The sequence below is a fragment of the Ornithodoros turicata genome, chromosome 7 (assembly GCF_037126465.1).
Source record: "Ornithodoros turicata isolate Travis chromosome 7, ASM3712646v1, whole genome shotgun sequence".
NCBI classification, from domain to species: Eukaryota; Metazoa; Arthropoda; class Arachnida; order Ixodida; family Argasidae; genus Ornithodoros; species Ornithodoros turicata.
The window spans coordinates 16,404,151-16,421,025 of NC_088207.1; the positions used below are offsets into that span (position 1 = coordinate 16,404,151).

Below are 16,875 nucleotides of genomic sequence, written 5' to 3' on the forward strand. Positions count from 1 at the left end.
TCACGTAAGACTGACAGGAATTTTTATAAAAAAAAACCTAGGAGAGCAACATAGATGTTGTTTTTGCAGTTGAGTTCTATGGCCAGGCGGACATCCTCGGGAAGAAAGTGTGCAACTACAAGATGACTAATTACCTAAAATTCATTAATTGACTTTTTAATTAAGGGATTTCGGGCAAAAGCGAGATGGCAGATTGAGAGACTATCCTAGTTGCGAGCCATATCACGTTTAAAAACTCCTGGAACCCGCACGTGCGTTAAAATATCCATCACCGAATTGTGGTATGCAAATGAGCCGAAACCGAGGCCATCACCTGTTCTGTGTGTAAGTGTACTGGGGTAGCCAGTTCGACTTCGTCGAAACTCACGTCCCCATTTTTTTCTTTGTCACATCACATCACATCACATCACGCCTTCCTTTTCTTCACGTACCAGATGATCCGTGATCCATGATCTTCACGTGCCAATCCTTGTTGTCCCGTTGCCAAGTTGGTCCAATGCCCACCGCCTTAAAACTGTACCGAACTTCGGCATCGATTTCATGGCACTCCCCCTATTGACTAATGGTTAATGTGGTTCAGGTGTATTTGGAAGGACAGAGGTATAGCACACGTTACTGCAGGAGTAGCAGTACTGCTTACATTTAGACCACGACCTACTAGATTATAACGACCATGTCAGGCGCACCCCTTCTATGCGCCGCATTTTTGGAAGGCAGCGGTGGCGCTTCTGATCGTCCCAGTTGTTGCTTCCTCAACTTCTACAATACTTTGTACTTCAGCTTACCTTAGTATTTCTGTACAAGCGGTGGACGTTCCACAGATGTTTCGTTCTAAGGTTGATTATCATCATCATTCTACGCGTTTTCATAGGGGCTATCGCTGTCGTCTGCTACGGTAGTCGTACACACGCTTCTGCGCGTTCAGAATTCAAATTTCCATCGTCTAATCGTGTTGTGCCGATCAGCAGCGCCCCTGGCGGATCGTGTGGACAGGCTCCTCATAGGGTTTTGTGATTGTGACATGGTCGTTATAATCTAGTAGGTCGTGATTTAGACACCAGTAGGTGAGTCCTTTACTAGCAGGCAACGGTAACGGTAGTGGTAGAGGAAGCACATGTCGACGTATGCTTCCCTAAATGTGCTGCTCTAAGTGTACACAGTACGGCTACTCCTCCGCGGAAAGAGAAACATAATTGCAAATATAATTCTATAATTGTCTCATATTGAATTTGGGCAGTGGCTATTAATGTTATGGAATGACATGTGTGAACATTTGTTTTTCGGAGGACTCTATTGGCTGTAATATATGCCCTAAATACCGCGTCAGATCATTAGAAACGTAACCATAGTATCTTCGCCATATATGCGGCACTCACTGGTCCCAGTCTGCGTAACGCCTTGACGAAGACGCATGAAGAAAAAGAAAGACTGCGCAGCATGCTCCACAGCATATCATGAGGACGATAACCTACGACTGTTTTAATGCACCTTGTTGTCGCCAAATTGTTTACTACTGGTTGCCCCTGTATGTAGATGCGACCCTGGAATAGGGTCTCGTCAGTGGTTCATGCAGAGTCCGAAGGCCACGGGGGGCGGGGGTGCAAAAAATTTGAAGGGGGCATTATTACAGTTACGTCGTCACACCTTAACGTATCATTTGCGACATGTGTCTCAAGATTAAATAACAAGCCCCGCCCCCAGTAGGAGGTGCACAGGGTGCAAGCTTGGGTGGTGTCGCCCAACATTTGGGGGGTGCAGTGAGGGTCTGGATAAACTACTGGGTCTCGCTGCGCCATGGTAATGCACGCAGACTAAAACAATTCTCACCAGAGATTTATTCAACATGACTCGTTACTGATCACCTGACATTCCTGCTGTAAATATTTGGCACTGAAGCTATTCCTTAGCCCTAGTACTTCAAGTCCTTCGACAGAATCTCATACTGTCGCTGCCCATGACAGCACACAAGATGCTAACAACGTGTGAAGACCTCCACTGGACAGGTGACGACCGGAAGCGTTATTCTCCCAACTGTTCCCGCCCATTCAGCACCTTTAACACACAATCACTACGTGCAGCACCGTGTCAAGGTAGCCACATACTGCATCGTTTCTTTGGTGACATCGGAGCTCGCGGCCTGCAGTCCCAGTCGGCAGCAAAGTCAGGGTAGTTCCTCAGCGGGACATTCACTCGTGTCCTGGGCGAGCTGATAGGATCGTCTTGAAGCTCTCCACGTAATCTCTCTGATTCGGCGTTTTCACAAAACCCTTCCGCGTAAAGGACGTAGAACAGTTTAATGGAAGTCAGATTTCCCGGTGTTAGGAATGCGCTGTCTTGCAGGTTCTGAGACTTTACCACTGAGATGTATTTGAGGTACAGTTGAAGTGCACCTTCAATGGCTAAGTTATCTAGAAAGTCGTACTGCATAGTGAGAGGGCGTCTAGGTGTCGTATTCGTTTCATGGCCATCAGTCCAGTTCGCGTACTGTCTGGACAGACACAACTCCAGTTCAATGGCACGCACTGTGCTGTTCAACGACCAGTGATAGCGAAACGAAGGGTACGATTTCTCGTGAATTCCTTCTAGATATGCAAATATTAGTCGTGGTCCGATAAACGGAATCTGTGCAGCGACGGACACATCGCCACGAGCGTACGTCGTGTTGAAGATCACCGGTGGGATGTAGATGGTCATAGTCTCATAGTCGAACGACGGCTGGACGTTAAACACAGACGGTTTCCAGTAGGTCAGCTTAAACGTAGGATCGTCACGCTTTCTCACGAGAGCCAGTCGGGTCTCCGTGATTCGCTGAACGAAGTCTCTGTACGTTCTCATCACATTTCCTCGAGTTATTTCGGGAAATATTGCATCGTAGGCTTCGCGATACGAAGTGTTGCTCATCCATACAGGATAAAACACTTCAACGTCGATAGACGACGCCACTGTACGAGCGTTCTCTTTGTCCATCTGGGCCATCCAAGAGAAATTTCCAATCGTCGTGTTCACAACAGATGCTACTTCACGCGCAAGTTTAAAAACCGCGTGCCTCTCCACTTTGCTCTCGACTGCCTTCGCATAGGCGAAGGCGAAGAGTTCGGGGGCTACTCGTTCGACCATGCGGATACAGCGCTTCCACCTCGGCCAGCCGTAGCGCCTACGTCCCGTGAGTTCCTTCATCCTAACTGACGTGAACTCCCGTGACTCTTCCGTCAGGAGAGGTGACATGTGAATGAGCACCCGAAAGCCGAGGTAGTTTAAAACGTCGTGGTTCCTTGTTGTATGCAGAACTGACTTGAGTGCTCGAAGATACCTGTCGCACTTGACCAGTAGTAGTGTTTTCTCCGTTATCTTTTTGACATCATCAAATACGTAGCTCAAGTACTGAGAGTAAGAAGAATACATGCGCATCTCTGCGAGCTTGTAAGTGTTCGTCATGAAGGACGTGAGACCGCGCACAGTGGCTATTTCGGCGAGCTTATGCGAAAAGTCGTTCACTCTGTCAGCGATGTCTAAGTACCTCCCCGGAGTGAACTGCTTAAAAGCCGTGTTGACAACCGACGTGTACCAGCGGGGAAGGTGTCGTTCTCTGTTCGAATAGTGGCCAATCAGTAGTCCAGGCTCGTTCAAAGCAATGATGTACTCCGTAATGTTATAAGGGTTTCTGTCCACTGTAACTGAGATCAGAGGAGCAAGATTGAGATGTCTTAAGATAAGTGCGGCCGCCTTCCAAACTTCGCCTCGCGTCTTAGTGTCTGACCTGTACGGCCAACCGTAAAGACCGACCTCCTTCATTAAATTCCGTAGGTGCAGACGAGATGTCTTTGGAAGAGGGCTCTGCAAACATTCGTCGATCAGTCCTTCGACTTTCCACACTTCCTCTTTAAGCTTGGTTGAGAACGTGAGGTACAGTTCTCTTTCCACGTCTTCCACAAGCAAAGTTTCAACTGACGTCGCCGGCTGCTGACTGTGCCATGCTGCCCAGCGAGAACAAGTGAAGGCGTAGAAATCATTGCATGGTCCCGTGGTCCAGTTCAAGTGACGAACGATGTAATCAGTCCTCTCTTGGCAATATCGGGTCATGCAGCGTTTCCGCTTGGTTACCAGCTCCCCAGTATCTTCCGTCGAAGATACATCGTTACTCTTTTTCAACTTCAAGGCTCTTTTTCGCATGGCAAAGGGTGTTGCAAAGTACATCTCACGACTTGTCGTTGACCTTGTGACCACGGTGGGTGCCGGGTATGTCCAGGCATCGATGGGTTGTGTTTGGTCCACGCCTACATAGGTGACCTTAGAAGACACGCCAGAGTCGTGCACTACTCTGTGGTTCCGCTCGTATTCTTCGTGGCTGTACCACACGTAGTATACAGCCATACCACCGCTAAGCAACAAAACGAAAACAGCAGCTAAAAAGAATAAGGTTTTGCGATGACGATCACTTAGGTTTACGACCAACGAATCACCACTGAGGGGCTCCGGTCGCGCTGGGTTGGGCTCTGAAGGTGAAGCGGTGATGGGCATTGTCTGAACTGAAGTCGCTGTAGTTCTCTGCTGTGGGCGTAGTTCCACTGGTGCACTTTTCACAGATGGTGATGTTGTATGATGATGTCGATGTGGGCGTTCATCGGAATCGATCACGTAAATGTCCTTCGGTCGATAAACTGACCTTAGTGTCCTTCTGGAAGGCCGTGCTTCAGATGAGCTCTTGAATGTTTTTGACAAGGATGGCTGAATCTCACGGCGTTCACTGCTGCGTCGGTGTTCCTCTGAAGCATTAGAACACATGGGACAAGGGTGTCCTCCACGGTCGCTGGGAAGAGACACGGGGCTGGGACAGGAACCAACCAGGCGTCGTGTCAGACCCCCTGGAGGTCCGCAGCGAGAAGTCGCCGCGAGCGACAGGCGCCTGTCCCCTCGCATGTACGCCGGGGAACTCCTGGCGCTCGCGGCGGGTGGACTGCGTCGCATCGCGGCCAGACTTCGCCGGCGAGCAGTGGCTACACGGCTGGTCTATGTCACAGAAAACATAGCTACTACTTCGTTTTCGTCGTCATCCTCAAGTTCGAATCTACCACCGTAAATTGTGTCTTGATCATCAGGAATATCGAGAGCAAAAGCGACGTATGGTTATGTCATACGTCACCGGCAACACATAAATGATGTTATGAGGACGCAGAAGCAGGATCTGAGACCCCCAGGGCGTCAGTCGTGACGTTGCCAACCTCGGTGAGGCCGATAACGGCGAGCCCTTTCACCGTCCACCACTACCACCACCGCTGCCAGGATCTGTGATCTATGGTATCTTTTCACTATAATGCTGCATAGTCTCAAAAGTGCATAGCTTGTGAAGTCTCTCAAAAACGACATGCAAGCAGGGAATAAGAAAATACTCGAGGTCTGATAGAGAAGACACATCAGGGAATTCGTCTGCTGGGATGTCAATCCAGTGTCGAATGACGCTCTTAACAACCCAAATCCGCTACTGGGTTCCACTGGTGCTTGACACTGAGTGCGAAGAAAACTAAGAATCCACAGTGGCAGGTCTATTTTGCAATAATTGCCCATACCGACTTTGTCGTCCCACGGAGATATCCCTTACTCGAGTTGACGCAAAAAAAATATAATAATAATAGGGAGAGATTGAATTCGTCACACGACAAATTCGGCCACTCTCATACACAGACCCCCCTCCCCCCAAGGGGGAAAATAGAAAAGAAAAACCCGCCGCTTTCGCGATAACTATCGGCCAAAGGCCAAGTCATCGGTTAAAGCAGCGCACAATGAATCACACGGTCCTAACACCCTGACGTCGGCGTTGACGTCCTTGGCGCACAGAAGAGCTTTTCCACCTGCGAGCATAGTAGACATCTGAACTATCTGAACGCCACGCTACCGTTTTCTTTCTCCTCCTTATACACATGCTTATAGATGTTTGCTATAGCAGTTCACTGTCCTTCCATTGCAGCGGACAGGAAATGACCGTCACTCAACCGCAACGCACAAGCATCTAAGCATACGTGGTGCAATGTCACGTGGCTAGCGTACCCATCCTTGTGTTAAAAGTAGCAGCCCCATGACTCATAGCTAACGGGGACTAGAGTCACTAAATAGGTAGCAGAGTAGCGACACTGAGCCACGCCGGCGAGCGAGACCGCCATATTGGGTCCGGTGCGACTGCGTCGCCTAGCAACGGGACACCAATCTCCTCCTTCTCTGCCGGAGTAAGCGCGCAGTCGGGCCAGCTCGCAACCAAGGAAACTGCTCAACATGGACGACGCATTCTTGGAAGGAGAAACCACGTAACACGAACTGCCCAATCGCGGACACCGCACGGCGGAGAAGGAATGCGATATTCTGTACCCATATTTAATGACTCTAGCGGGGACGGCTCCACAATGCAGTGGGGGTGACCTCAGTTTGCGGACAACTCCAACCATACACGGAATCTCCTAGAAGGTTAATCCTAGAAGGTTAATAAATAGGAAACACATGGAGGGTAGAGTGACTCTAGTGGAGGGTCCAGCCTCTTTGTATGTACGACCTCTGTGCCATCCTTTCGGGCTTTTCGCACGGTCTTCATGGAATGGGTCGTGATATTGGGCAGCTTCTTCGAAGGTTGGCAGAGTGGAGGCTTGATGATAGGTCGAAAGTCGAGTTGCCGCGTACCTGAGCTCGGAAAGTAGCGGTAACGGTAATGCTCAAAGATTGCGCTACCGCAAATTTGTAACGGAAGTACTTCTTTCGTTACCAATTTTAAAAAAGTAGCGCGATCTCTATTCCGCTACCGAAAAAAGTGACGGATACGGTAGCACCCCTACTAGTAACGGCGCTACATACAACACAGGCCCTATGATACACGTTAGAGGGCTCCCCGTTTGGAAAGGCTGGCGAGGACCTGGACGTGGAACTTTCTTTGGAAACTCTCGATTAATTCATAATGAATTTATCGAATTATTTAACTTACTTTAACCCTGCAGCGAACCACAACGCCGAAATATTACATAAAGTTTCTTAGGTGTCAACCACGTAAGCGATCGGAAATACGTAAATTCTACTTTCTACTTCTACTTCAAAAACTTTAAGAAAAGGGCAGTCACCCAGGCAACTTAGAGGGGCACTAAAATGCAAAAACAACTTGCTCTCATATGAAAGTCTGTGTTTCAATAAACCTCTACCTGACAAACGTCATCATGACTTTGGTAGACAGATCGAAACCAAAACAGATCGGGAAAGCTGGGTTCCACGAATGAGCAATAAACCTCTACCCGAGAAACGTCATCATGACGTTGGTAGACAGACCGAAACCAAAACAGATCGGAAGGGAAGAGCTGGGTTCCACGAATGGGCAATTGTTCCCTGCCTCCTATTGAAAGAAAAGTAGGACCGAAGGTCGCGTCCTTTTCAGAGACCATCGTAATCCCCTCAAGACCGTGCTTTCGGGTGCGACCTTGTTCGCCACTAGCTTTGAACGTACCGTAGTTCAACTCTACCAAACTCGTGGCGCTGTCGGGCATTATGACGTCATTTGTTTACAAACAGGTAGATGTCTATTGTTCGCTGAAAGAAAGTAGGACCGAAGGTCGCGTCCCTTTCAGAGACCACCGTAATTCCCTCAAGACCGTGGTTTTCAGGCGCGACCTTGTTCGCCATTAGCTTTGAACGTAGTTCAACTCCACCAAACTCGTGGGGCTGTCGAACATTATGACGTCATTTGTTTACAAACAGGTAGAGATTCATTAGTATAATGCAAGGGAAATTAGTTCACACAGCGCTACCGTTTAGAAGAAAAACGCAATGAAAACAGAGCCGTCTTTTGCGGCAGCGAATGGGATCCCCACGAAGCAAAGATTGACGGCATCCAATAAGACAGCAGGACAAGCGCGCGCGTACCTATCGTTGCCGTGTGGATTTAGAAAGAGACCGATCATAGTGTTCCGTATGTGCGCGTATGACGCGCACTCCTGCATCTTTGAATACCGATTCTCTGAATTGTAGCCCACAACAGTTCTCACGAATGTTCCAGTGACAACATTTATTTTCACGTCCTTCGGACAGCGACTCCAGTTCGCTTCGCAACGCGCACTATGTTTTCCACCGGGATTGCCGCATGGCGTGGCGCGCGCGCGTGTACGCGCAGCGTAGACTAGAAACGCCGACGCGCGAGCTGAAACGACGTTCACTGCTTAGCGCTGAAGTAAGAAAGAGCCCAGTATAATTTCGATTGTAGCTCCGTAACGGAATCAAAGTTTTGAATTATGACAACAAGTACGAAATTAACATATAGCGTGGAACGTAATTTGAAGTAAACTTGGTTTGGCATTTTAGTGCACCTTTAGGAACCCGTCCACAGAACGATAACAAACGTACTCTCATACATATTAGACCGATAAGATTAATATCACCATCGAGATTTTGTACTTTTTTTACGCAACAGAACGTTTAAACAACCCTGTATCAGCACACCACCTCCACCTAGAGGGGTATTCAAAATGGCCGCAGCAGATTTCTCGAATATTTTCTACGGTGGGCCTTCTAGTCTGAATGACGACTTGACGAATGACGAGTTGTCAACAGAGTTTGTAGAGGTGTACGAGACCAGATACCACCATCACTTGAAGTGCCTGGGGCACTTGCATCGACGTAAATGGACGTGCGACGTAAATGTACGTGGCACCTACGACTGCAAACAATAGAATGTTGTGTGTCCCCTTGCAATTCAAAAACACTGAACCGGACTTGGCACCTCGTGTTCATTGTAAGTACTGCTGCAATGTCATATGTTGCGATATTGATATGCATCCTTCTACATTGAACAAAGAAATAAACTTTGTTTAGTGCTTTTATGTGAGGCTGTAGCTGTATGCACTTCCAAATATAATTTCTATATTTTTTAGTGGCGCTGTACATTGTCGTTAGAATAAGTGATCGGAGACAAAGAAGGAAAATTGTGAGTGTAGTATGCTATAAAACAAGCACTGTCATGAACGGATGGCTCATCCGATGTCTAATCTGCACCCCCCCCCCCCCCCCCCCAATTAAACAGTTACGCTTTGGTACTTAGATGAGAACCCCCTTTTCATTTGCCGCAACATTCGCAATACGCGCATTTTTTCTTTCTGATAATGTGTATTGGCGAGACAAAAAAAAAAAAAAAAAACTGTTTTATTGTGTACCACGGCACATTTTCGTTGGCGAGTAGTACGCTAGTCAGAATAGATGAAGCAGAGATAGTGTAGCTGTAACGAGATATCCTAGTGTTACACTAAGTTTGTCTAACGGTGAAATTGCGCTTCACATGGCTGTGTCCTGCTTCTGGAGATCTGGTCGTACAATATCTAATAGCTCTTCAAACGAAGCTGTGTCCATGCGTAACACGCAGCGATATGCGTTTAGACCGCTCAGCTCTAGCTCAGGAATAAGTTGTTGTATCCCCCTGTGTTTGGGGTACAACCAGTCCCTTGTCCACGTTTTCTTTTTCTTTGGGTTATCGTTTTCATGTAGATCATCAATAAGTAGCGCAAGACATAGGAGTTTCCTTTTCGCACTATTCATTGTTTCGCCAACAGTGGTTGTGTCATTCACAGCGCTTGAAACGTTTGGACTGTCGTCTGCTCGCGTATCGTCCGCTAGGTGGCAGTACCACCACTCTCAAAATTCTAACGCCGTGTGAATGCTCAACACAAGATGCGGGGAACTTTCGCGACGTGAGGTTTTTTTTTTTTTTTTTTTTTTTTTTGTCTTGCTTATTGCTTTGCACTAGAATATTCCACTGACATGTCGCTCGTGTGAATACACGGTAACCCTCACGAAGAAGTAGAAAACGAGGAGGTTCACCTTGTTGTCATTGTGGTGAACGACAACCTGGAAGACGTGCAGGGATTCCTCAAGATTCCAACTAACGTTCGAGGTATGTTTGTCAGCTATGTGGATATTAACGTCGCTCACCTTTTCGTTTCTCGACTTATCCGATGTTACGCGAACGGAGAATCATCCACACGCTCTTACGTGATATTAAAGTTCGCGTGGTGCACTCCACATAATAGTCGCTACTGATTAACCAAGACTGCGCTGACACTAATCGTTAAGCGTAATTGCCAGATCACCACTCCCTGTCCAACGTTGCAAAATGGAGTGCAGTCACTAAAAGTCGAAGCATCAAAGGACTTGGGCTGTTACAGCCTCGGAGCTCGGCCCTTTACCATGAGGCAATATCAGCTTGCCTGGACCTTCTCCCTTCTTTCCGAAGTTACAGTTTCACGAACGTCCCCCGGCGGAATAATTCGTGAACAGGTGGCGCCATCGCAGAAATTTCTTTTTGGTAAAGACCATTGGGACATCGGCCATGAACTGAGTAGGGAGTGGCTCATTTGCATACGCTCACTAATTAAATAAACATCCTAACTTTTAAATTTTACTTCGCACGTTTACTGGACCTCTGTTTTACGCATGCGGACCTTCAGCGAAAAATATTCTAAGAAAAAAAAAAACGCGCCGACACTTAATGATTTTTCCGAGTAATTTATTGCGCGGAGCAATGCATCAATGCGCTCTTTGGATCAGCTATCGGGCTGTCAATTTTGTATTCATCGGCCTGGTTCACGCACGGGGGCGACGGAAGATTAGGAATAGCCGCAATAGACCAATAGACGATTTGGTATTCCTTCCCAAAGCGACTTGTAAACAGCGCTGGCGGTTCTGTCGTTCCGTACTCTCTTAGCAATGAACTTCACCTAATAGCACTCTCCTAGCCAACCATCACCTCGAATGATATCGTTATCTGCCCTGATTTGCTGAAAACGGGAGGCGTACGCCATTTTTGTGACAATTATGAACCGCATAAGTGTCACAAAAAAGGTGTACGCCTACCGTTTTGAACAAATCAAGGCACATAGCGATATCATTCGAGATAATGGTTGGCTAGGAGCTTGCTATGCGGTGAAGTTCATTTTTAAGAGTGTAGGTGAGATAGCGTGCTCTTATCATGGATGATGACGAATGGGCCGCGAGCGCTGTGAAGTAGTGGGGTATAGACTCGTAAAAATGAGCTTCACCACGTAGCACGCTCCTTGACAACCATCATCCCGAATGACAACGTTCTCGCCCCTGATTTGTTGAAAACGGGAGGCGGAGCCTATTTTGTGCCCTTATGTACGGCATAATTGGTAGAAAAGAGGCGTATGCCTCCTCCCATTTTCATGAAATCGAGGGAGGAAACGTTGTCATTCGGTATGATGGTTGGCACGGAGCGTGCTACGTTGTGAAGGTGGTTTTTAAGAATGTACACTCTTAGAAATGAACTTCACCACATAGCACGCTCCTAGCCAACCATCATCCCGAATGACAACGTTCTCGCCTCTGATTTGTTGAAAACGCGAGGAGGAGCCTATTTTGTGCCGTGCATAATGGCACAAAATAGGCTCCTCCTCCCGTTTTCAACAAATCAGGGGCGAGAACGTTGTCATTCGGGATGATGGTTGGCTAGGAGCGTGCTATGTGGTGAAGTTCATTTCTAGTGCACCTCTCACCTACAGTGTGCTTCCGTCCCATCAGTACCGGTCATCCTGCTTCTACATCACTTTGAAGCCCTCAACTCCCCTTTCTCCCACCTTCTTTTTTTTTTTGCTATAGTCGTGACGATGCCCACTTGAGTGCGGCCAACAACGGCAAGCTACCTCGACACCCCCCCCCCCCCCCCCTCATTTCTAAGAATGTAGGGAAGAAACACCAAACCGTCTCCTGCGGTCTAGCGGCAACCAACCGGATGAACACGAAATTGACAGCCGGATAGCTGATCCAAAGAGCGTATTGGTGCACTGCTCCGCGCAAGAAATATGGATACCGAAACCGATTGATTACTCAAAAAAACTCACTAAGTGTCGACGCGGCTCTTTTTTTTTTTTTTTTTTGAATGTCCTCGATACGTAAAACAGAGGTTCCGTAAGCGTGCGAAGTAAAACTTAAAAGTTAGGATGTCTCTTTAATTAGTGAGCGTATGCGAATGAACCGCTCACTGCTCGGTTCATGGATCCTTACCAAACAGAAACTTCTTCGATGGCGCCACCTGTTAACGAATTATTCAGACGGGGCACCTTCGTGAAGCACCCGGTATATTATTGAGCTTCAGTGGATCTTACGTTATCGCCTTTGCTTATGTATGGGATAGCATTGGTGGCTCTGCGCACGCGCAAAACATAAAGAGAGCTTTGCGTATTAGGCAGAACCAGCACGCTATCTCTTACGTACGCAAAAGCGATAGCGTACGATGCACTAAAGTTCTCTGCTGCCCTCAGCGTAAAACCACGAGATGAACATATTTTGCCGAGGTATTTTGATAAAAAGACAAAAAAACTCATACCACTGTTTATTAACGTACAAGCTTTCTTGCAGTCTGCATTTCGTCTGCACTCTTAAAAATGAACTTCACCGCATAGCACGCTCCTCGCCAACCATTATCTCGAATGATATCGTTATCTGCCCTGATTTGTTGAAAAAGGGGGGCGTACGCCATTTCTGTGACACTTATGCTGTTCATACTTGTCACAGAAAAGGCGTACGCCCCCCATTTTCAACAAACCAGGGCAGATAACGATATCATTCGAGATAATGGTTGGCTAGGAGCGTGCTATGCGGTGAAGTTCATTTTTAAGAGTGTGGTACAAGGTGGTAAAGGTATATCACTTTTGTACCTGACGAAATGCAGACTATACTGCAAGAAAGCTTGTAGAAAGCAGTAGTTGCAGTGTTTTTATCTTTTTATCACTTGTGTTTACCGCACTTGACAAAGTTTCTACATTCCTCACTTGCTACCGGTGTATTTTCTAAGATGCCTCCTCTTATACGAGACATGGTGGCTCATTCTTCCGAAGTATGAGTGCATCGCATGGGCCGAGTGAGTCTCAGCCCAGGTGCGGACATCTTTGGGAGTGGGCAGCAGTGCAAATACCTCATATGCAGACCAACGTCCTTTGCTGCAAGAATATCGAAAAAAAAAAAAAAACTGACTACCGCGAGCTTGAAAGAGGTCGCGAACGGAAGCACAGAAGCAACAGGCGCCTTGTTTGCAAACGGTTTACCCTCTCATCATGGGTGCGGCTCTTTTTATGGTTACGGTTAGGTTGACGCTTTGAAGGACGTATCCAGAAGACACAACTCTTTGTTGACGTCAAGTACATCAAGCGTTGAATAAGCTCCAAGGTTCGGTATGGATGTGATAGTGAAGTGAGGTTATATGCATGATTGCATCCTTCCATTTCATAAATGCGAGCCACGTAGCAGCCTGCTCTCATTGGATCTTGTGCGTCACTGCGCTGAACTTCGCAGAGTGGAAACACTAGAGAGATCAGCACTTGGAAGTGAATGCATTTTTTTGTCAAGGGATAAAAAGAGACAGCACTTGCAAGTGTATAGTTGCATGTCGTCCAGTTGAAGTCGACACCGAAAAAAAAAAAAAAGAAAGGATCGTAAGATGGAATACAGTCGGATCTCGTTTTATTAACCCTCGATATACGAATTCCCTCAACTTACGAACGGTTCCACAGGGAACCAAACTTTTTCCGTGTATTTTGACCTCGTTTTACGAACCCTCGATATCCGAACTATGAACGGATTATTAGGGAACGGACCCAAAGTAGCCAAGCCAATCTGACCTCGATATACGAACGGGCGTTATGAACATACTGAGGACAGGCCAATGGACCGGAGGATAATGAAAGTTCCTCAGTACATGCTGCCAAGGTCAAACATACAATGTCCCAACGCCACTACGTTCCACAAACATGATTCACCATTTCCTGAAAGAATAATTCGGGCGTTTACAGCCGAACGGTTGTGAGTTTGTACCAGGTCTCCGAGATGGAAACATCTTGCCATTCCAAGAGAAGGCGTTCAGTCCTGACAGCCGGTGACAAGCGTGATATTTGCCGTTGGAAACAGTCTCATCCGCGCGCGATACGGTACTTTAGGGACCGGGTGGATGAGTCAAGTGTCAGACTTCTGTCATTTATTCTAAACAGGATAGACCCTGCAGAAAGTATGGTGGTTTTGTGAGGTATTTGGGGGGGGGGGGGTGCACTGCACACCTCGGACCTCGATTTACGAACGATTTTCTGAGAAACGAAGGGTGTTCGAAAAGCGAGGTTTGACTGTACATGATTATTCATAGTCCTGTTGCGATTATGCGAGTCGTTATAGATCTGAATGCTAGTACGGTGCTGCGGAAACCGTCTTGCACGAACGTACGGGAATGTCTAATACCGCATCACGCTGCTACCCAAAACGCTGATGACTCGAATATAAAGGGCCGAGTGAAGTGCTTGCCAGGATGAGTAATTATTCGCATCCCCTTATACAGGTGTTTTTCGATGGAGAATGAAAAACATTTTAATGTTAAGAACAATTCATACCCCTGCTACACGGGCGTTTCGATGGTCATCGAAAGCCCATCCGACATTTCGACGTTCCTTGACGCTTGACCTCTGCTGCACGTGCGATCCGATGCTCATTGAGAGACCGGCACGTCACACATCAAATGGCACCATGCCTGATAAGGGAGTTCTGCGCATAAAGCTTTTGTAGGATAAAACATACGCACAGTGAGACAAAACCGAGTGCAAAAGATTATATTGGAAGTCCTCATTCATCTCAAAATAAATTTGTTGTTTGGAACTTTAATTTCGTGGACTGTATTTATTTGCATTTTGCTTCTTTTCGTTGGTGTCACGGAAGCAGACAAACTTTCGGACGACACAACGAGTGATTTTCGCACGCGCGACGTTGTGGAGTGCGGTGGTGAAGGGTAAAAAAGTAAATATATGATGTTAATTACACGGGGACGTCCAGATTATACATAATTTTGTACTTTATTGACTTGTATTTACTTACCTTTGATACCTTATTGCGAGTTTTTCTTTACTCTTTGCTTGGTCGCTGGGCACGAGATTGCCACCGGCAGGTCCTCCATGGTAATCGACAGCTTCAATGATGTATCTGGAGCATAGGTGGGGAGTAACGCGTTACAAAGTAGTGCGTTACCGGTAACGTGTTACATTTGAGTAGTGAAATATGGTAACGCATTACATTTGGGAGAAAAGTAATGAGTAACGTAACGTCATTACATTTTTAAGAATTAACGCGTAACGGCGTTATGCGTTACTGCGTGTTCGGGAACTTGAAAGCTTGAGTTGAGAACGCAAAAGAAGGGTTGTTGACCTACCCTGGTTGAGGTGTCAGCTTTGTTTACCACCTCTGTTTTTCACTCCCTCTGGTATTTTTCGGACGAATGGGGCAAAAGTGGCAGAAAAATAGCCTCTACCCTCTGAACAAGTAACAAAGTACCGAGGAATTGGCTGTTTGGATTTGTACTGTATGAGATAAAAGGTCATCGTCTGTGTCAACCTTGACAAGGAGCACTCACTGGTCATTAGGCGTCCTCTCAGCCCAACGGGCGAAGCTCACCGATGAAAATTTTTAACATCAACTATACTTCTGCGTTGAAATAAATCGTACGTGTAAGTTGTGTTCATGCGTGACCCTTGTTTGTGCCCAACATTGCTTGTATTGATTTGCGGAATGCACTTATGTGACTCAACCAAAAATGGTACATATTATAAGGACAACTGGTGAAGTAATGCAAAAGTAACGGCATTGCTTATCAGAAGTAATGGCGTTAGTAACGCGTTACCTACTACCGCAACAGTAACGAATAACGTAACGCGTTACTTTTCGAAAAAGTAGTGAGTAACGGTAGTGCACTACAAAATAAAAGTAACTTCCCCACCTATGATCTGGAGTCTCCATCGAATTGATGATCATCCAGTTTAGTGGTAATCCAAAGTGACCGTGGTCCGAAACGCAGGTGCGGCAGGGGTATAAGAAAGCCAAAATTTTACGAAAAGGATGTGCTGAAAGAAACTGTTGAACATTATTTTCTGACTCTACAGAAGGGAGGAAACTCTGCTGTATAGCGGAATTTATGGCGCATTTTCGAAAATATAGCGAAACCTGAGAAAGAGGAGGATGGATTATAACTTTGATTTTTATTTTTTTTCTTTTGCACGTAAGCGTCATGTAATATTGTTTATGCAGCAGCAAATTTATGCGGATCGTTGTGTGAAAACAAAGGGCAATGGTAAACGCAGGGTGTGATGTGATGATTATGCTGTCTGAATAAAAAACGATTACTTGTCTACCTAAGCTTGCCCGTGAGGTAACGTAAGCACATACAAGCTCTGTGCATTTCCCTAATCTGTCTAAAATTGTCTAAGAATTTATTCCCGCGTGTGCTGCTTAGTTTACATCGATTTACAGGGGTGTTTATACACCAATTTACAGAATTTTTATTTAAAAAAATCTATGAGAACAGCGCAAATGTCGTTTTTGCAATTGAGTAATACGGCAAGGCGGACATCATCTCGAAAAAAGAATGAAACTACGAGATGACTAATTGCCCGACATTCCTTAATTATGTCTTTAATTAAGGCATTTCGTGAAAAAGCGAGATAGCAGAACGTGAGACAATCCTCGTTGAAAGCCATTTCACGTTTAAAAAATTCTAAAACGCGAACGTGCGTTGAAATATACATAGCCGAATTTTTATATGCAAATGAGCCGAAACCCTCAAAACGAGGCGACCGGAACACAGGCGTAGGGAACACGGCGGCAGCGCACATATCACGTCAGAGAGCCACGTGACTTGGAGCGATGGAGATGATTGGAGTACACTCTTGGAGGAGGAGGAGGAGTGTCGTTGGGAGGAACCCGAGAGGTCTGCCTGCCTGATTAGGCGGCATGTTTCTCGGGAAGGGAAAGGTGGTGGAGAGGAGAGGAAAGGGTGAAGTGGAAGACCGAGCGGAATCCGCTCGGGGGGAGGATAGCTGCGTC

The 16,875-nt window shown here is 46.6% G+C and overlaps 2 protein-coding genes across 4 annotated transcripts in view; one reads left to right on the forward strand and one right to left on the reverse strand.

Annotated features, from left to right (window-relative positions):
• Positions 1-2,085: 2,085 nt before the first annotated feature.
• On the reverse strand, positions 2,086-4,965 carry LOC135400497 (neprilysin-1-like). The gene has a single exon (XM_064632329.1). It carries the CDS (start codon positions 4,963-4,965, stop codon positions 2,086-2,088), a length of 2,880 nt encoding a protein of 959 aa, XP_064488399.1.
• A 4,866-nt stretch (positions 4,966-9,831) lies between these two features.
• Positions 9,832-16,875, forward strand: part of LOC135399591 (solute carrier family 22 member 7-like) — a 74,582-nt gene continuing 67,538 nt past the window's right edge. For all 3 annotated transcript variants that reach the window (XM_064631318.1, XM_064631317.1, XM_064631319.1), the window contains exon 1: positions 9,832-9,904. The gene's annotated coding sequence lies outside the window, so the exon portion shown is untranslated. The remainder of the gene's footprint in view (positions 9,905-16,875) is intronic.

Bases quoted from the DNA above. Each gene is read 5' to 3' on its own strand.
- LOC135400497 (XM_064632329.1), bottom strand. From the start codon at position 4,965: ATGCGACGCAGTCCACCCGCCGCGAGCGCCAGGAGTTCCCCGGCGTAC.